The following is a 20,294-nucleotide window of genomic DNA, read 5'->3' on the forward strand; positions in this document are numbered from 1 at the left end:
AAATGTCGCCCAGATAGTATGAGCTTAGGTGATAGATAGCTCTGAAGCAGATGATCTTGGATGAAGCTAGGAGAGAGAGGAAGTCATTACTTCCATTAGTTCCCATGAAGCCCCAAGCTAACCGGGGCTTGAAACCGGTTTGGAGAGAAAACCTTATTTCCCTGATGACGAGCCCAGGACAAAGTCCGCAGCGGCTCGGTCCTGCGGATGCCTTCCTACCTGCCTTACATGGAACCCTGCCCCCTAGAAAAGATCGTCAGAGAAAGCTCATACTTAACAGGAATAAAAGTTGAAAAATTTGGTTTCTCGTGGCTCAGAAGGATGGTGGAGACACTACGAGAAAATTCTAGTAAACGGAGCAGTGCTTAGAGAATTCTCACGAGCAAGACGGACAACAGAGACCCACAATAGCTTCCTGGTGGCGGAGGAGGCATCCACAACGGCCTTGACCTCCTGGGACTTCCCACACCTGCCGTGTGACTGACACACTCGACTCGCCCTCAGGCCAGAGCGGAGGAGCACCACCACACCCAGCTCTGAGGCCCCGGGCCGCGGCCCATGCTGACAGGACAGAGCCCAAGGTGGTGAGTTTCTAGCACAAACAAAATTTTAACGGAAGCCGGGAGGAGAACACCAAGTCAGAAACGGGTTCCCGAGGCTTCCCCACATGCAAAGGGGCAGCAGCAGTGGGTGCTGACAGAAACCGGTGAGGTTTAAGATGTCGGTGATTTTTAAACGGAATGAACAAATAAACAAGCAGAAAAAGGGTCGTGAGGGCGCATGGCAGCGAGGCGTTAACTACAGTGGCACACCCCAGGGAGGTTTCCCGGGGACGCGGAAGACCATCCGTATTGTTACACGAGGTCCAGCTCTGCGTAGTGAGGAGCAACTGAAGGTTTAACACGCTCTCTCTACCCGCGAACAACAGCCAGTCACCCTCCCAGGCTAAGGAGTCCGGTCGTTCTGAGTTGTCCTTTGAGTGACAGGCGGTAATTTCTTCGTGCCATACCACTGTGTCCAGGTCCGTAATCCACTGGAGAAAGGAGCTGAAGCCAATGTAATGAGCTCCCTTAACTGCCTATTGCAAGCACCTCTGTTGCCCTGGTGTACTTACCGCGGTTTACCTTGGCAAATAGAAAACGGGTCAGCCTAGCAGTAAACACATTACGGAGGCAGTTGTGAACCAGGTCAGAACCAGCCATTTCAAAAGGTGAGCGAGGCCCACGGCATGCGAGGTCACTTTATAAAGGTGCCGTTAACTACGACAGTGCTCCGGTCCGGGTGTGCAGAATGCATACCAGGTGGACGAGGCATGCGGGAAAGAAGTAGTTATGGCAATGAAACACAAACAAAAAAGGCAAACTATTGCAAAAAACAAATTATTTTATTAAGTGCAAAACAAGCCGTAGGCAATAAATATATTAGCTCTGGTACATGTCCAAAGACTCGAGTGAGCATTCTCGCCAGAACATTTAAGGCAGTGAAATTATTCTGAACATACAGATTTAAAAAAAAAAAAAAAGAAGAAGAAAAGGGAAGAGAAGAAAAGAAAGAACGGTACCACGTCCCCTTACACACATGCTCGGGAACATCGGGCTTCACAGGAATTTCAGTTTGGGGTCAAAGAGAATGTCTGCGCCGTTGGGGAGCTTACAACAGAGAGAGTCTCTTACTTCCAGCTCTAGCACTCGGAACTCTAACAGCTCGTTCTGGTCCTTGGCGTCCTGCATCTCGTTCTTCAGCTGACTCTCCTCCATCTCCAGCCGGTAAATCTGGAGCAGAAGCAGGGGGCTTTAGTGGGCAGGCCCGCGGTCCCCCCACCAGGGACCGTCCCCAGGGAGGGCGGCCTAGGGCGGGGCCCTCTCTATTGAGGAGGCACTAGTTCGTCCCGCAGCCCCGAGCGAGCGAGCGGCAAAGCACAGTCAGTCTGCGAAGGGTCCCCCCACCCCGGTCCAAACCCCGGGGAGCCCCAGCCATGCAGCTAAGTCTCTGCACCTCAGCCTCCTCAAGGGGGACACAGCCAGCCCAAGTTCACTGGCCGCCGGACCGAGAGAACACGGAATGGAGGCCTTGTGAGTCACGGTCACGTCATCCCTCCGCCAGGAGGAACGGAGATGGGTCCCCCCAGGAGACATCTGGAGACAGCTTATGAGTTTTCTGTGGCTCCCAGAATTTAGCGAGCAGGACCAAGGACAGAAAATCTCTCCCAACGCATTGGGCTGACTCACACAACAGCGACCAGTCCTGTTCCAATGCCCCAGTGCTATGAAGTATCAGGGCAGGGCATGGCCACATGGCAGGTCGGTGCCCAGCTGGGCTGGACCGAGGCCCCTCCCCCGTGGGCAGGCCGGCCCGGCCCATTCCGGCGTCTGGGACACTAACAGCCTGGCCTAACCCAGGTCTGAGGGCGCAGAAGGCGCAGAGCAGGCTCCCCTGCAGGGACAGGAGGTAGACGGCGCTGCCAGGGGCTGGGGTGGGGGTGGGGAGTGACCGCAGGTGGCATGAAGGGCCCTTTAGAGAGCGGGACGAGAAGGTCACAAAGCCGCACTATGACGATGGCTGCACAACTGAGGAAATTTATGGGGGGAAAAATCACTGAATTATAGACAAAAAATTAAGGCCCTGTCTCAAAGCATTAGCTCTATTCCCCAAGCCAACTCCTTGCGAGTTCCAGAAAAGTCCATTACCGGAGAGGAAAGCAGAGGGTCTGCTCTGCCAGCACCGTGGCCCCACCCAGCCCATGAACTGGACAAGGAGAGCCTGAGGGCTGCCCATCAATCGGGCCTTAGCCCCGCCCCATGGGAGGGGAGGGGCTCTGGAAGGCGCTCCAGGGCGGGGCCCTGACCTGTCTGCACCTGCGTGCCCTGGAGGAAGGTCAAATCAGCTCTTCCGGCCCCTCCCCGAGGACATACCCAGAACCCCCGGCCAGGGGCTCCCCCAGGAATCAGGCTATGACCACCACCGGAAAGATGTCTCCCCTCCGAGAGCTGGCCCCAAGGAGCTGCCCAGAGAGGGGCTGGGGAGACTCACGGTCAGGGCGGGGGTCAGGTGAGGCGCCACCCACCTTCTCCAGCAGGTCTTGGTTGGTTCTCATGAGCAGCTGCTTCTCTTCGACCCACTTGGAATCCTAAGGAAAAGCACTATGGTCACACTCACTGAAGCCAACGGATGGTCAGGTAACCAAGTGTCAGCGAGAAAGGCCACTTAGTGAGAAGCTTCCCTTGAAAAGGCCAGAGAGGTAGACAGCAGTTAGAAGGGCCCCGTCAGCCCTCCAACCCTTTAAACTCAAATAAGAAGAGCAGCTGGTGTGTGGAGCATCCCTGCTCCACGGCTCACGTCCCCAAAAACCCGGGGGCTTGGTGCCGTATCGGTGACAGAACCAGCCACAGTGAGGCCGAGCTGGCCTCATGGACCCGCTCTCTCCTGGCTGGCTCGCTGCAGCCCGGGGGCGGCATCAGGACACACCGTCATCTGCTCTCGCCCCTCGGCCCGGGCCGCCCCAACCACGTTCTCTGCCTGACCGAGTCCCACCAGGTCAGTTACGTGAGCACATGGCACTAAGTCCGTCTTGCCACTGTGGCACCCCCAGCGCCTGGCACCAGGCCTGGCACACGACCAGTGCTTGGCAAAGTCCGGAGGGAGGACGAATGAGTGAGTGGAGACCCCTTCTCCTCCCCTCCCGTCTGCTCCAGGGGCCTCCCAGGCCCTCCTGCTACCTCACAGTTAGGAGGCCACCCTCTGGGAAGCTCCCGCCCCAGGGCACAGGTCTGGGCCCGGGCTAGGCCTCTCTACTGCGTCCGGCTGTCACCTGGCCTAACCACATGCAAGGAATGCACAACGTGGAGGTGACGCTGGTGTGAGAAGCACAAGGGCCCGGATTTCCACGTGACAGATACAGGATGGAGTCCTGAGGCAGGGCCTCTGCAATGATTGACAGCTAGTGGCACAATTCAATCTTGATCCTCGAAGGATTCTAGACGAAAGAGATTTTGGCCCCCACTTTGCTCTGATGTCCTATTTTTGTGCCAACAAACCAAGAGTGAGCCAAGTCAGAATTTCATGACTTGTTCTGAGGTTCTAAAGATCCCCAAACAGGCTCGTCAGCTGGGATGCTCTCGCCTGGGTTCACTAGTGCTTCTTCCTCTGATGGCCCTGGAGCAAAGGACCGAGGCCCCAGGGACCCCACCCAGGGGACAGCAAGGCAGAGCACCACAGAGCCCACGGTCACGGCGGCTCACCTGTCCCTTCTCAACCAACAGTTTCTCCAGATCTTCGATCTTGGCCTGACATCTCAGCAGGTCAGCTTGCAGCTGCTCCCGGGTCTGGAGTGGAAAGGACCAGAAAGCGAGCAGGTCACCTCGACCAGCTGGCCTAGAAGCGGAAAGGACCACGCCGCGGCCCAGACCCTAGAAACAGGCCCGTTGAGGGCGCACGTTCAAACTTGGGCCCACTGGTTGTTGTAGGTTCCACGGCCTGCAGATGTAAAAGCTTTACAAGCCAAAAGGCCTTGAGAAGTCATCAGCTCCAGCCCCCTCGGTTTCAGAGATAAGGGCACAGAAGCCTGGAAGGAGACCCGCCCCTTCAAGGGGCTGAGGAGGCCAGAAGCCGGCACATCGGGCTCTCAACCCGGGCTTCCAGCCGAGTTCCGTGGTTGCTCGGCAGGCCCTCACCAGCACGACCGATCACTTCCACACTTGCTTAGCGCCTTTCGTGGGCCCTTTGTCACCTACAGCCAGGGCTGAAAACGGAGCGTGGGGTAAATGGGAGTGGTGGGGACTGTGGCAAACTGGAGGCACATGTCCCATCTCAGGGAAAACTGCCACTCAGCTGAAGCCAAATGCCACCCACCTGGAACAGGAAGCCTGGAGTTGCCAGAAATTCTGAGCTTCCAAGAGAAGCCAGGAATTCCGATATCTATGTGAAATCTCCTGACATTTAAATATTGGCAACTAGGTAAAATTTTTAATAAAAACCATATGGTTCAACTCAAGCCAAGCCTATCTACCTCCTCTGACCTACAGATGACAGCCTGAACTCCATTGTGGCTCAGAAGCACCCCTCCCCTATGAAACAGGGGCGCCCCGGGGTGCGGCACGGGCACCAGGCGTGCTTCCCACAGTCCCCTCGCTCTCAGAAGGAAGGGCGGACGGCCTCTGGTCTATGTGACTCCCGAAGGTGGGGCCACTAGGTGGAATTTACTGGAAGGCAGAGCCTCAGCCCAGCACCAGGCAGACGTGCCCGGACCTGGTGGCCAGCGGGGACCAGAGGGCCACGAGGGCTAGGCGCAGCCTGAACGCCCCTCCAGGTTCACAGGGGTGTTCTTGGGGGCTTTGCAGCCTTTGAAGGAAGGGAGGCAAAGTCTGCAAGGATTTCACAACTGAATCTTAAATTTGGGAACTTCTTGCAAACAGACGGCACAAGTGACCTGTGTTAGACAGTAGCATCCTCCCCTCAGACAACCCCTGCTGCCCCAACGATGCAGAGATGGCCCTCGTGGGCCTGCCCAATGCTGCAGTACTGCCAAGATGGAGAGTCTGTTTCCCGTCCCCACCACCTCTCGGAATCCCCTCCATGTGGCCCCCGCAGGGCGCCCTGACGGAACCAGAGCACAGGAGAGGGCATGCGGGCCTGGGCCTCACCCGGGCCCCTGCAGGGCGTCCTGATGGAACCAGAGCACAGGAGAGGGCGCGCGGGCCTGGGCCTCACCCCCGCAGGGCGCCCTGATGGAACCAGAGCACAGGAGAGGGCGCCCTGATGGAACTAGAGCACAGGAGAGGGCGCGCAGGCCTGGGCCTCACCCCCGCAGGGCGCCCTGACAGAACCAGAGCACAGGAGAGGGCATGCAGGCCTGGGCCTCACCCGGGCCCCCCGCAGGGCGCCCTGAGGGAACCAGAGCACAGGAGAGGGCGCGCGGGCCTGGGCCCCACCCCCGCAGGGCACCCTGACGGAACCAGAGCACAGGAGAGGACTGGAGAGGGCGCGTGGGCCTGGGCCTCACCCGGGCCTCCCGCTCGGCGTCCAGCGTCCCCCCGACCTGCTCCTGCAGAAGGGCGTAGGCTCGCTGCAGCGCCTGGTACTCCCTGGTCAGCTGGCAGAACCGCAGGTCAGCCTCCTCCCTGGTGGTCGTCTGCGGACGGAGGGGGGGGCGGGGGAGAAACAACACAGCCTGTGACTGGACGTGGCTTCAGCACCAAGGCCCAGACTCACAGCTGCTGCCACGGGAACTGAGTGAACGGGGTCACTGCCCGGAGGAACTGGGCACGAGGAGCACACGCTGCCCCTGCCAACAGTGCCCTTCCAGCTGCCCACCGAGCCCCAGGGAATTGCTGAGTCAAGGGCACGGGAGACAGGGCGAGGGCGCCTGAGCCAGCCCGGCTCCGCAGGTGACGGCGTGCCTTGCACCTCCCCACCCAATGGTTCTCACGCCAGGGTTTCCCCTACAGAGGGAACCACCCACGTGTGCTAGGATGTGCATGCTGGGAGCGCATCAGCGCCTGTGCTCAGGGCCCGTCAGGTTTAATGCAGCACAGGCGCCCGTGTGAACGTCCCGTGTGCTCCTGAGGCGACAGCGTGGAACAGGGTTCGGTGCTGAAAGATGCCTGTTCCATGCCGTCGGTGAAGAAGGCAAACCAGAGAGCATGTGCCGGGCATGGGTGCACTTTACTCGGGTTTTCCTAAGAAAATTCAACTGGGGCGGGCATTCGGGGGGAATGAAGCCACTCTCCACACCTTGTGAGTCCTGGTCACTCGGGAGGGTGGGGGTGGATCCTCGCTGAGGGGGCTGCAGGCAGGTCCTACTGTGCACCCACACTGTTCAGTGTGGTTTACATTCCTGCAGGCTGTGTCAGCGTTATAGCGCAAGCGCACTACGCTGCTTCTGCTAGGTGCTGTGGTGTGTGTGCACGTGTGTGTGCTCTGTGCACCTGTGTGCATGTGTATCTGTGTGTGCTCCATGCACGTGTGCACCTGTATGTGTGTGCGTATACTTGTATGCATCTGTGTATATGTGTGCATGTGCATACATGTGTGGATGTAGGTATGTGTGCACGTGTGTGTGCATCTGTGTGCATGTACATGTGTGTGTGCTCTGTGCATGTGCGTGCATGTACATACGTGCATCTCTGTATATGTATGTGTGTACATGTGCATGCATATGTGTGGATGTAGGTTTGTGTGCACCTGTGTGTGTGTATGTGTGTGCATGCATCTCCGTGTATGCATGTGCACGTGTGCATAGGTGCGTGTCCACATGCATGTGTGTGTAGGAAAAGGAGGGACAGCCCACCACACAGCAACTTCAATTGTAAGGGTAAGTTACACAAGGCGACTTCCAAGGTAAGGGAAAAGGACCCCAAGTGCCGCCAGTACCTCACACCATTCATGGAGCCCATGAAAGGGGACCCCCCCCTTGCCACTACAGGCCCTCTGGGGTTTAGCACTTTAACTGGGGAGCAGAGGCTGAAAGGGCCCAGACCAGCATCTCTGGGCTGAGGCTCGCTTACATCGTCCAAGTCTTCTTCGGGCGTGGCGGGGGCCCTGTCTGTCCTGTCTGTGTTGCAGGATGTTTCTGACAACGTTTCCGAGTCCACAGACTCCTCGTCAAATCCAAAAAATGTCTCCACAACATGCTTCTGCAAAGGGCAATGTGCATGACGTCAGGAACAAACTCAGCATTGCCAGGCCCCAAGCCACGACACGTCTCCAGGCCACAGGGCCACCCCAAGGGTTGGTGGGCGGGGTGCGTCATGGGCTGGCAGGAAAGGAGGTGGCCGGAGGTGGGCAGTGGAGGGCGCTGGCCAGACCCTGGCTCCGGGCCCCGGAGCTGCTGACCTCGTGCAAGTCACTTAGCCCCTCTCAGAGGGACACAGAACCCTCCCCCTGTCCGTGAGCACAGAGCGAGATCACACGTGTTGTGTGCCGCGTGCTGACACTCAGGGAGCAGCATGTTTGTACTCAGGCAGGCAGTGGGCCAGGGGAGATGTCTAGTTCTGGACACCACACGCAGGGAAGAGGGAAAGGATGCCACAGCTGGACCCCGGAGCTCATTCTGACCGCCTGGGCCAGCGTGGGACCCAGTTCCTCACCAGACCTGCGCTAGGAGGCAAGTTTTCTTTAACTTGGTATTAGAGAAAACTTAGAGCATTCACAAAATGAGAAGGAACAGAGTAATGGACCCTCACGCGCCCATCACTCGCAGTCAGAGGCGGTTCTAACACCGGTCCCTGAGTACCGACGCCCCAGTTCCCCTGCCCCACACTCCTCCTGCCCCGTCCGTCCACTCACGAGGACATGCATTCATTCAGAAACACCTGTGGGAGCACCACCGAACACAGGTCACACACTGGGCGGGGCCTGGGGGACACGACTCCATCAAACCCAGACTGGTCCCTGCCGCAGGCAGCTCCCGTCCCCTGGGCGCTGCAGACAGCACCGGACAATCTCCAGGTCATCTTGCTTTAGAAACATGGGCTTTTTCCCCCCAAAAAACAAGTGAATTTTCATTTGTTTTTACAATCAATGGATACTTCTCACGACCAGGAAGAAAGAGCCGTGACTGAGTCCAGACACCAAGCTCCAGGCTGCCACTGGTTTCTCGGGAACCTGGGTCCTCTCAGAGCCCCCAGGAGCGGGGACCGGGAGCACCCCACGTGGGGTCAGCAGGAGAGGGCGTCTCCTGCTTGGCTTGATGAAGTCGATGCGTGTCTGCCACCTCGTGTGCCCAAACCTAACAAAAATGTGACTGGACCTCAGCTCCCACGTGACAGGAACCATGCAGACACCAGTGAGGGGGAGGGGCAGGGGACCTCTGTCATCTGCACAGTTAGTTCCTGGCGAGACTCACTGGAGGCAGCCGGCCACGGCATGCTGCCCAGATGTGCTTGCACCTGGCCCCTGTCTTCCTGCTACTGCTCCTACCTGGTGCCCCATTTTTGGTTTTTTGGTACATGTGAGGCAAGTGTGGCCTCCTGAACTCCTGGCTCACGGTCAACCATCTCCCCAGCGGCTCCCTGGGTCTAGTAAACAGTGATGTACCCCCCGAAACCTGCCACCCCCACCACCCAGCATGTGCTTGTCATGAAGCTCCCATCCTCGGAGTTGCTCAGGCCAGGGCCCCAGGCACCCCTCGATGCTCCTTGCCCTCATGACTCACTGGAGAAGTCCTGTTGGCTCCACCTCAACCCAGAAGCCCACCCTCTCCCCCCTCTCCCCTCTGGCCCCTCCATCCTGGTCTAAGCCACCACCTTCTCTCACTGAAATTACTAAAACTGCCTCCCTGCTCCTACTACCCTTGTCCTTCAACCTGGCAGGCCCACCATAGCCCAGTAAAAGCCAACATGCCCACTGGTCTCCATACCTGTGTGACCTGCCCCCCACCCTGCTCTAGCCTCGTCCTCCTCCACCACTGTGCTCCAGCCACACTGCCAAGCAGGCTCCTGACTGCCTACACACCTGCCACAGGGCCTTTGCACTGCCTAGATGCTCTTCCCCAAGACTACGTGGCTCTCTCCTGCACCCCCGAGTCTCTGCACAAAAGCAACCTCATCAAAAAAGGCTTCCCCGAGCACCACATCAGAGCCCAGACAGCCCACCCCACCCCTCCCCGCCCGTCTAACCTTTCTTCTGCTCCCTAGCACTCATTGCCACTTGACACACACCTCAGTCTGTCTCCGTGTTTGTTACTCGTCTTCCCCCTCTGGGATGTAAGCCCCACAGGGAGAGCAGGATGTGAGCTCTTTTGCTCCTCACCGTGACCCAGGGCAGGGCCTGGCACACTCAGGAAACACTGAGTATTCACACACACGCCTCTGTTAATGAACTCAAAGCCAAACTAACTTGTTGACCCATAGATGGTTTCCGGTTTGCACATGACGCCCTTCCCTGCTGTCTCCAGACAGCAGCAGCGGGGGGGGCAGCCACCTGGCTGTGCGCCCCAGGTAGTCTAACAGGTAGGGATGTGGGGACCAAATAGGCTCTGTCGATTTCAAATGATCTCTTCTCTCCAAGTGAGAGCTGGAGACAACCAAATCTCAAATCCCCTCCAACGAGAAACCCTGCCTGGGTCAGCGATGGTAAGCTCCCTGGACGACCTCTAGGAAGCAGAGGCCATGGCACCGGAGGGTGACAGGGGCACCTTCAGGAGCGACACCTTCGCAGCACTCAGAGTCCTCTGCTCGCACGCAGCTCCCCTCCCTGAGCTCTGGGCTCCTCGTCCTCCTGGGCCGCCACTTCGCTGGCCTGGTTTCTTGTAAACATCACTAATTGCGGGGCCTCTGGGGACAGGTCTGTGTTTGCTGTGGTGCCCACTGGCAGCAGGCGGGGATGCAGGGCAGGCTCTGCCTGGCACAACGGGGGAGCCCAGGAACCACCAAGCCACACACCCTGCAAAGCATCAGAGCAGGAGGCCCCGCTGGGACCACCCTCCCTCAGCGACCTGGGTCATCTGGGGCCAGTGAGTCACTCAGCACCCATTGCCCGGGCTGATCTGATTTCTGAAACCTTAAGGGACCACTGGTCACTTGGTCACGGAGCCCTAAGATGGGACATCAGCTGCAGACAAGCGGTGAACACAGAGCCGCCTTTGTAAAAAGCCGGCGGAGCCCCTCAGAAAATAACAAGGCCCCAGAGACCGAGACCCCCAGGCTGGGGCAGCGAGAGGGGGCAGCTGACGGCGGAGACCAAACAAACACCAAAGGGCCTTCTAATTCCAGCCCTGTCACAGCAAAGGCTGTGATTCCACAAGCACAGCACATGCGACCCTCCCTCTCACCCTGTAGAACACGTGGATTGGGTTGGTTTCTTTCCTCTGAGAGTTAACTTTGTTTTAAGTGACTGTATTACATGAGAAGCTAAAATGTACTCCACACATGTATGCCTTTGTGAATTAAAACAAGGCAGAAATGGACATTTTAATGTCCTTGAAGACACTGCACCTGCTGCCTCCTACTGTCTTTTCAAGTTCGTAGGAAATGCCTCCAAGGAACCGGGAGAGGTCAACTGGAAACACTGTTGCCTCTACGCCCGGAGCATGACGGGCGTGACAGAGTCAGCCGGAGAGAAGTGGTGGGGTCCTGCGGTCTCCACTGCCCTCGGGTTCCCGGGGCGCTCCCGAGAAAAGCTACTTGGGGCCACCAAGTTCCGTCTCTGCTTCCCCAGCACATCTCCCGGACTGGGGCCCGCTCCTGTAGCTGCCATTGTCCTGACAGCCAAAGTCTCCCCTGGCCGACTCCTTTCACAAAATAACCCACATTTTTAAAATGCGGTTTGGGAGAAAAAATGACGGGAAACGTGGAAAGGACTCCAATCACACTTTGACTAGATGCTCGCTCGTAGCAGAGCCAGTGGGACCAGAGGAAAAGAGGAGTCTTCAAGAAAGCAGCCTCCCCGGCCCAGCCCACCCCCCCCCATCGCAGGCCCCTCCCCCGGCCCGGCCCAGCCCACCCCCACCGCAGACCCCACCCCCGGCCCAGCCCAGCCCACCCCCACCGCAGACCCCTCCCCCGGCCCAACCCAGCCCACCCCCACCGCAGACCCCTCCCCCGGCCCAGCCCAGCCCACCCCCACCGCAGGCCCCTCCCCTGGCCCAGCCCAGCCCAGCCCACCCCCACCGCAGGCCCCACCCCCGGCCCAGCCCAGCTCACCCCCACCGCAGACCCCTCCCCCGGCCCAGCCCAGCCCACCCCCACCGCAGGCCCCTCCCCTGGCCCAGCCCAGCCCAGCCCACCCCCACCGCAGACCCCACCCCCGGCCAGCCGCAGGCCCCCCCCACCCCCTGACCCCTCCGCTCACCCTCATGCCGGTAGGTCATCTCCTGGCAGCCCGAGAAGTACAGGCACACCAGGGCGCAGAGGCACAGGAAGAAGGAGAAGCAGAGCACAAAGAGCACGTACTCCATGCCGCGAGGGCCCACCTCTACCCAGTGTGTGTGGGGGGCCAAGAGCCAAGTCCCGCCCCAGCGGCACCACCCAGGCCCCTCTGAGTCCGGTCCCAGTCCTCCGAGGGAGTGCCGGTCCCCTCTCTCCCGCAGCGCTCTCCCTGCCTGCCACGCTGCTGCGGAGTCCTGAGGATGGGCGCTGGGCGGGCGCCCCTTCCGTGGCAGGGACACCAGCTCTGGTGCCGATGGGGGCTGAGGAGCCGGTTTCCAGGGCCTGGGCCGGCACGTGAGTCACAGAGGACAGCTTCCATGCTGTTTTATTCTCTGAGGACTCTTCTCCCATACCCCCGGGCTCCATGCTGCCAGTGCCATGGCACAGGCCTGGTCCCTGCGGGCACAGCGCTAGCAACGGTGACGTGGCCAGACTCCTCCAGGACCAGCCACAGCTGACCGAGGAGGTGCCGCCTCCCCCGCGTGCTGGGGAAATGCCTCCCGACCCCCGCACACCCCGGACAACCGACTGCCCAGAAGGAAGCCAGTCGTTATCCACAGGAAAAACGGCGGCAGGGACCCTGCCCACATGGGCACCTGCCAGGGTCTTGTGTTTCTCGGAGAAGCTCCTCTGAGCATGACATGTAAAGTGAAAACCCTCACAGTGGGGGGGACAATTTATAATCAAAGAACTGTAAAACTTCTACTTTGCAAAACAGTAAGCAACCGTAAAAGGCGAAGGGGAACTCACAAAAGAAAGAACACATGCAGCCCCGTTCATATCACTATTTCAACTTCAGTCACGCTTGACACGCTGTTCCTGTCAAGTACCCAGATATGAGCCGTGTAACATATCACGCTATGCATGCAGTTTGTCACTAAAGCCTGTAAGTCACACTTCCCAGTGAGGGGACACTCAGAGTGGAGACTGGTTCCAGGTCGGGCTCGTGACCAGCATGAGCCAAGCAGCGGCTGCCCGGGGGTGTCGGCCAGAAGCACGGAGGACGGACACCACAGAGGTCACTGGGCAGCTGTTCCGCCAGCTGCTGGAGGTGTTTGGGGAGCCCAGAGAAGGGCATCTCACCCTGTGGGAAGGGCAAAGGCTTGGGGCCAGCTCCGCCGAATCCCCAAGGGGCAGGGGGCACGAGCAGAGGAGGTGAGGGCGTCGGCCAGAGCAGAGGTCTGCAGAGGAGGCGGCCGGCAAGCCCCAGGGGCTGCAGCCAGAGGGCACAGAGGGGAATAAAGCCGGGGTAGCTGGACTGGGTCCCAGACGGCCCTCAGCGCCTGGCTAAGGAGCCCCAACTTCATCCCCTGGGGGGGTAGGAAGAAGATGGCACTGTCAGACTTGTGCCTCAAAAAGACCTTCTAGAAGCTTTGGAGGGGAGGGAAAATGCTAGAAGCAGGCGGGGCAGCCAGGGAGCTATGAACAGTGATCAGACAGGGGCCTAATGGACGTGGTGGGGACAGGTGAGAAGCGGAGGCCTGGAGGACGGGGCTGGAATCTGGGGGCCTGTGCCCAGCCCTCCCCATGGGGTGTAAGGCCCCTCCCAGCTCTCCTCCCCAGAGACGAGGGCCCATCCTCGGGCTCATTCAGTCAGGGTGCTTTCCTGCCCTGCTTGACCACGGCGCCTAGAACCACCAGAACGTCCTGTCTGCTCTGGTCTTCATGTGTGACCTGACGCGACACGGGAGGGGGAGCCCCGGCAGGCTCTGTGGCCCCCAGTGCAATGTCCTGATTTTAGTCACTGTTCATACGCTCGGTCTCTGCTGAGATACAACTTCCGTGTGGCTAGGTAGGAGGTCCAGTGGCCAGCAACTCACAACTCACTGCCCAGCCCACAGCGCGGGCTCTGACTTAGAGTCAGACCCTCATGCCAGACCTGCTGCAGAACAACCCTCCTCCCCGCCCAGGGTCCTTCTCCTGCAGCCCCTCCGTGGGGGGTCGACCTCACAGAAGCCTGGGGAGACAGGGTCAGCAGCTCCCGGCAGCAGGCAGGGCCCCGGAAGACGAATGCTGACGTCACTGCTCTGCCCTCACACACCTGCAGTGAACAGGTGGGGTGTGGACACGGAGAAGCCTCGTCACGGGTGCTGTGGGAGCCAGGGAGCCTTGCAACATCTCTTCTCAAAGAGAGTCAGGACCCTACAGCAGGGTCGGGCTGTCAGACCTCTAGAGCATTCTGTGTTGAGCACAGACCCAGGCAAAGTACTAAAGTGCGTGGATACATCAGGGACAGAGAGCTATGAGGCATTTAAAAGGAGGAAAAGCCGACCAGGCGGTGGTGCAATGGATAGAGCATCGAACTGGGATGCAGAGGACCCAGGTTTGAAGCCCCAAGGTCGCCAGCTTGAGTGCAGGGTCACTGGCTTGAGCGTGGGATCACAGACATGATCCCCATGGTCACTGGCTTGAACCCAAAGGTCACCAGCATGAAGCCCAAGGTCACTGGCTTGAGCAAGGGGTCACTCGGTCTGCTATAGCCCCCCAGTCAAGGCACATATGAGAAGCAATCAATGAACAACTAAGGTGGCGCAACGAAGAATTGATGCTTCTCATCCCTCTCCCTTCCTGTCTGTCCCTAACTGTTCCACTCTCTGTCACAATAAATAAATCAATAAATAAATGGAGGAAGAAACCAGAGAATCCCTGTGGCCGGTGGGAGGGAGGACAGAGAAGCCCCCAGGCCTGGGGATAGCGATTGGGGACACCTGATCTACACTGAACCCTGAGGAAAATAAAAGATGCCGTGGGCCACGGAAACGGTAACTGGAAAGGACTCTGGACCCGCTGGCCTCTGAGTGGCCATGAACTACTTTAATTAAAGTGACCGACCGTCCCCACCCTTCCAGAACCAGCCACTGTCATGCAGATGCATTCGTCCAGCAAAAGCCCTTCACACATTCGGTCAGCACGACGTAGGGAAGCCCATTCCGGGCCAGGCAGTGGCCAGACACGAAGAGCAGAACAGAGCAGGACACACACACGCCTAGCAAGCAGTAAGTCAACTCAAGGCGCGCCCCGCCCTCTCCCTGTAAAGGCACTCAGAAGCCAGGCATGGACCATCTTCCCTCACTCCAGGTTCTGATGCCGCAGATCAACAACGGGGTTCCCAAAGACCCGCCGCAGGAGCCACATGGGGTGCAGAACGCCACCGCACAGCCAGTGAGTGGGACAAACTAGACCCCTTTGAGCGCTGCCTTTTCATCATATGTTCCCTCGTGACGATGGCCTTCACACGCCACAGGCAGCTGTGCAAAATGAGGCCACTCTTCCTCAAGGCGGTGGGTGTGTGTGTGTGTGAGTGACACCTTTTGATCCTCATGTTGACGTCTGGGGACCCGTCCCGGGGAACCATCCAGACAAGGGACACAGCTCTCTGGACAAAAGGAGTTCATTGTGGCGACATTCACAGAAGCAGGAAGTCCAACAAGAGGGGAAGGGTGGTCTCGTAATGAAATGTCCAGCACTCGGCAAAGAGGCCGGACCGGCCCAGGAAGAGCTGTTACTCGGCATACGCACACTCCATCGGCGAGGAGCTGGGGGCAGACAGACCCAGCAGGGTGGTCAGCAAAGTCCCGGCCTGTCTGCTCATCAGATCACGGAGCCATAAAAATGTGTGTTGAGGATGACAGCGTCCCAACGAGGGTGGGTAAGTGCTTCCTAGCACAATGTGAAGTAAAAACACGGGGTGCAAACGTGCATCCTGTAGTTACAGTCACGTCGCAAAGAGACAGAGGGGAAGGAGGATGGGGCGGGCCAGGCGGGGAGGAGGAATGGAAGCCCACCCAGTGGCACGGCTGGTGCCGAGACCCTTCATTCCCCAGGCGGGCCGGCTGCGGTGTGGACGCCGCCTCTGTGATAATATATATATATGTCTGTTTAAATATAAACCAGTTCTGCTGAACCACCTCCGTGTCGAGTTTCTGATGTCGGCGCAGAGAGACCTGCACCTCGGTCAATGTGCCGGCGCCCCCCGCGAGAGCCCTGGAGCCCCAGACTTGAGTCTGAGCCTCAGCCTTGCCCATCGACTTGGTCTCTGAGCTGCTTCTATGTTTTATGGCTGGGTATTTCCTATAACAGGAAAATTACAGTAGAAACAAATTACACCGACATCCCAGGCTAGCTGTGAGGACGGAACGCCACGGTGTGAAGGACCGCTACCGTGGAGTGGTCCAGGACACAGCAGCTCACAGGAGCACGGGCCCAGGGACGGGGACGGGGACGGGGACGGGACCCGGGCTGCCGCTCCCGACCTCGCCACACTCGGCCCAGGGAGCGTGGGGTGAACAATGGCACCAGCAGTTTCAATCCTCAGAGTTCACATGAAGTACAGTGTTGTGTGGTAAATCTAAAAAAGGATGTATCAAAGTCCTAACTCCCGTACCTCAGAATGTGACCTTTGCTGCAGAACAAGGTCACTGCTGAAGTAATTAGTCAGGTTACCACCAGGTCATACTGCCGTAGGGAGGACCCTGTTTGATGCGATGGCTGTCCTGATATGCAGACAGCCGGGTGAAGACACAGAGACACGGGAAGGAGGGCATGGCGACAGGGGCAGAGGCTGGGGTTCCGCAGCTGCAAGACCAGGACAGCCCAAGCTGGCCAGCACAGAGCCTGGGAGAGGCGGCAGGGGACCCTGCAGTGTCAGAGGGAGCGCAGCCCGACCAGCCCCTTGGTTTTAGACTTCCAGCCTCCAGACTGAGACAGAGGAGTTTTCTGTTGTTCTAGGCAACCCCGTTTGTGGTGCTTTGTTACGGGAGCCCGAGGAGACGAACATGAGAGCATTTCCACTTCTCTTTTAAAAAGGGCCCAGCTGCCGCCACCCGGCTCACTGTCTTACAGCAAGGGGCACCCAGGGCCCAGTCTGCTGCGGTCCCCACCACTCCCTACTGCCCCAACAAAAAGCCGCCGTCAGCGGCCACTCAGTATCACATCGGCACTGCCATCCTCCTTAGAGAAGAGGAACGCTCCTCTAGAACCGCATCTCTATCGAAAGATAAGCCCAGAGGAGAGCGGGCCCGATTTCTGTGCAGGCAAGAAGTATGTTGATGGGTTTAAACCGAGCCTTTCTTTCACCCCTGCCCCGGTGTGCTCTCTCTCAGCCCAGCTCGGCCCTGCACTGGAGAGCTGGTGCTTTCTCCGCCGGAGCGTCCCAACTCTCTCTCTGTAAACCCACACTGCCCCAAAGGCAGGCAGTTCTGCGTCAGTCCACCAGAGCCCACAGCGCCTGATCTGCCGGCACAGGCCGGCAAAGTGTCCTTCAACGGGCCCAGGGGGTTATGTTTTTAATCTTAGGTGCACAGCCCGAGGCCTAAACACAGAATTCGTCCATGAGTCTTCCGTGAATAAAGGACAGTAACCGGGTCCATAGCCACACAGCGATAACGGGTGTTTACCGCCTGACGTGCAGCGCAGAGATGGGCGTGTCTTCCCTCCCTGGCACCGCCCCGCAGACCCCCCCCCCCCCAGCACGGCATCTGGTGGGGGCAGCTGCGCCTTCGCGGGCTCACCTTGGGCGGCTTCAGGCCTTTCCCGCGATGTCTTTTGGGGCGCAAGAGCCGTTCTCGCTCCTAGAAGGAAACAGCTGTTGGGGTTTGCAGCCAGCCTGCCGTCACATCCCCCAGCCCGGCGGGCTCTCGGGGGGCGTGGTCTACAGCGTGACACCGCCCTCCTGTCTGCCCCGGGCATGGGTCTGTCTGTCCAGGCTTTGACACCCATGTGACAGCTGTCTCTCAGAGCCATACCACTTACTCCAGCCCTGACCAGGACTCGGACTGTCCCTCAGAATGCCCTGTTTTGCCTGTCCCCTAAGACTCCCGCCGTCAGCTTCGGGGTGGACGCCATAAAGCACCAGGCAGTGCATACGGGACGTACACTCTGGCAGGACCACGTGTGGCACAGTGAGAAAGCCCATGGCTTTGAGCCCGGGCAGGGCTGGGCCGGACCCCCTGGGCCTCCTGCTGTGGGTGACACACTTTATTTCCACAATTCTCCGGTTCCTCCTCAGCTCCAGGGGCCAGCCCCGCCCTGCAGTGTTGCCCTAAGAAGGAAGCTGACCACAGGTGCCACGGCTGCCGCCAGAAACGGCCCCTGCGGGGCGGCACTCAGCCCAGGTAAAGCAGTATGTGCTCTTCTTTCTGGTCCAGACCTGCTTTTCCCTTTGGCTGCCAGGAAAGCCAGACATGTGACGGTGCTCGGCTTCAGCCTGTACCGTCACCTATCTGTCCCTCCTGATCCTGGCTGACTTGGCTCTTATCTTCTCTAGTCTCACCTGCTTGTCAGTCCTCTTCCAACCTGCCATCCTTCCACTGACTGTGCTTTGTGTAGCAAAGATGGATGGGACAACGGATGGATGGATGGATGGATGGATGGATGGTGGATGGTGGATGGATGGTGGATGGTGGATGGGTGGATGGATAGATGGTGGATGGTGGATGGATGGTGGATGGATGAAGGATGGATGGATGAAGGATGGATGGATGAAGGATGGATGGATGAAGGATGGATGGATGAAGGATGGATGGATGAAGGATGGATGGATGATGGATGGATGATGGATGGATGGTGGATGGATGGATAGTGGATGGATGGATAGTGGATGGACGGATGGTGGATGGACGGATGGATGGATGGATGGATAGATGGATGGATGATGGAAGGATGGATGGATGGATGATAGATGAATGGTGGATTGATGGATGCATGATGGGTGGATGATGGACCGATGATGGACAGATGGATGGACGGATGGATAATAGATGGAGGGAGAGAGGAGGGAGTGAGGGATGGAGAAAGGAGGGATAGAGCAAGGGAGGATGGAGAAATGGAGAAACGGATAGAGAAATGGATAGAAAGAGGGATGGAAGTAAGAGGGGAGGATAGATAAATAGACCAATGGGAAGGTAAATGGAGGAATGGGTGGGTAGGAGAAAGGAAGAAAGGGAAAGGAAGTAGGGGGGGAGAGAGGGGAGGGAGGGAGGGAGGGAGGGAAGGAACAGTTAAAGAGAGAGGCAAGCAAAGTGAACTTGACAGTTACAGTCTAATCCTTTTCTAGAATTTTGGTCATTGCCTTTTCTAGTCTTTGAAGACCCGTGGATGAAACCGTCACCCTCCCTTGTGGGCAATCAGGACACACTTTGCTCACTGCAGGGGCCCCGTGTTCCTGGTGCCTGAGCTCCCTCTACAGGGAGTTGCTGATTCTGTGTATCCAATATTCCACCTACTTAAGATGTACTCACCCTCATTATCCTTACACACTTACACACTTACACACACACACACACACAGGCTTAGCAAGCCGTTCAAATTCTGGTCTGATTATAAGCGTTGGGTTTTCAAGCTCATGGTTTGTAACAACTAAGCTAAAAATATATATGTCAGCCCTCCCAGGGCCAGCGCATGCCCAGTCTGCAGAGGCCAGAGGACTCGTCCTTAAATCCGATGCTGCTTCTCACGGCCGCAAGCCAGGGAGGTGATGTGAGAAAAGCGTAGCCATGGAAACGCTCCCAGGCAGCAGCGATGTGGGTTACGCCGAGTGGCGGCTGCTCCCTGGCAGGATAAAGCTAAAGCTAAAGCTAAAGCAGGGAGGAGCGGGGAGCCCGCACCCTCAGCAGCATCGCCCTCACGCCCGCTGGCTGCCATGCCCACGCCGTGCCACTTGGCCGTGCCACGCAGAGGGCTGCCACGCGTGCAGACGTACCAGAGAGAGGTCGTCGATGACGTGCTGCTGCTCCAGCACCTGCAGCCGCAGGAACTCAATCTCCTGCTCGTCCCTCGTCAGGCTGAGGTCGTTCAGGGACGTGTGCCGCTTCAGAGAGGCCTGCGCGGACAGCTTTTCTTTCTGTGGCCAGAGGGGAGAGCCCCGCGGGGCCCTGTTAAAGGACCCACTGTGCGCACCCAGGCAGGAGTGTGGGCTCCGGGGTACAGGCCGGGAGGATGGAGGGAGGGGTGACGGCCACCTAGTCCCCAAGCTGGAGGAGTGCACGGCGGCACGAGAACCAAGCCCAAGGACAGGGGAGGGCTGGCAGGCACCAGGTTGGCGTGCAGGGCCAAACCCAGCCTGGAACGCTGGACAAGGAAGCTGGGAGGGAGCACGCCACAACCGAATCACACTCGCACCCAGACCTACTGTGGCATTCACCTCTGAGCCTCAGTTTTCTCAGCTGTGAAATGGGGGTGACTAGTACTACTTTGGATAATGAGCCTCAAAGTATTCTCTAAACCATCAGTGCCAAGACAGTGGCCTGACCACAAAGACCACCCTCCTGGCTGGAATAAATGAACACCCCTCAGGCGGAGCCGTCCGAGCAGGGGCCGTGATCGCCTGCACATCCTGAGCGGCAGCAATGAGCAGCTGCCTGTGAGCCCCCTGTGCTATCACTCCATCCCCTCGATTATCCCGCAACATTGATATTTTCATTCCCATTTCAT

General features: G+C 58.4%; 2 protein-coding genes across 3 annotated transcripts in view; both read right to left on the reverse strand.

Moving 5' to 3' along the window:
- JAKMIP1 (janus kinase and microtubule interacting protein 1) overlaps nt 1-20,294 on the reverse strand; it is an 88,335-nt gene that overhangs the window by 22,217 nt on the left and 45,824 nt on the right. The window contains exons 7-13 of one of the 2 annotated variants that reach the window (XM_066233301.1): nt 19,564-19,704; nt 17,375-17,434; nt 7,503-7,631; nt 5,999-6,127; nt 4,239-4,322; nt 3,065-3,127; nt 1,674-1,772 (exon numbers count right to left, since the gene is read on the reverse strand). In XM_066233301.1, coding sequence (XP_066089398.1) covers nt 1,674-1,772; nt 3,065-3,127; nt 4,239-4,322; nt 5,999-6,127; nt 7,503-7,631; nt 17,375-17,434; nt 19,564-19,704 — 705 coding nt within the window. Of the gene's footprint in view, nt 1-1,363; nt 1,773-3,064; nt 3,128-4,238; nt 4,323-5,998; nt 6,128-7,502; nt 7,632-17,374; nt 17,435-19,563; nt 19,705-20,294 lie in introns of those variants that run through there. The other variant, XM_066233302.1, reaches the window with a different exon arrangement.
- On the reverse strand, nt 7,549-12,034 carry LOC136306780 (uncharacterized). The gene is made up of 2 exons (XM_066233321.1): nt 11,788-12,034; nt 7,549-7,631 (listed from the first exon to the last, which is right to left on the reverse strand). Exons 1-2 carry the CDS (start codon nt 11,891-11,893, stop codon nt 7,600-7,602), a joined length of 138 nt encoding a protein of 45 aa, XP_066089418.1. The 5' UTR covers nt 11,894-12,034; the 3' UTR covers nt 7,549-7,599.

Source organism: Saccopteryx bilineata, chromosome 5 (assembly GCF_036850765.1).
Source record: "Saccopteryx bilineata isolate mSacBil1 chromosome 5, mSacBil1_pri_phased_curated, whole genome shotgun sequence".
In the NCBI taxonomy this organism is placed as follows: domain Eukaryota; kingdom Metazoa; phylum Chordata; class Mammalia; order Chiroptera; family Emballonuridae; genus Saccopteryx; species Saccopteryx bilineata.

Coding starts and splice junctions, on each gene's coding strand:
- LOC136306780 (XM_066233321.1), bottom strand. CDS start 11,893: ATGGAGTACGTGCTCTTTGTGCTCTGCTTCTCCTTCTTCCTGTGCCTC. Junction 7,632..11,787: donor GATGACCTACCGGCATGAGG/GTGAGCGGAGGG, acceptor TGCCCTTTGCAG/AAGCATGTTGTGGAGACATT.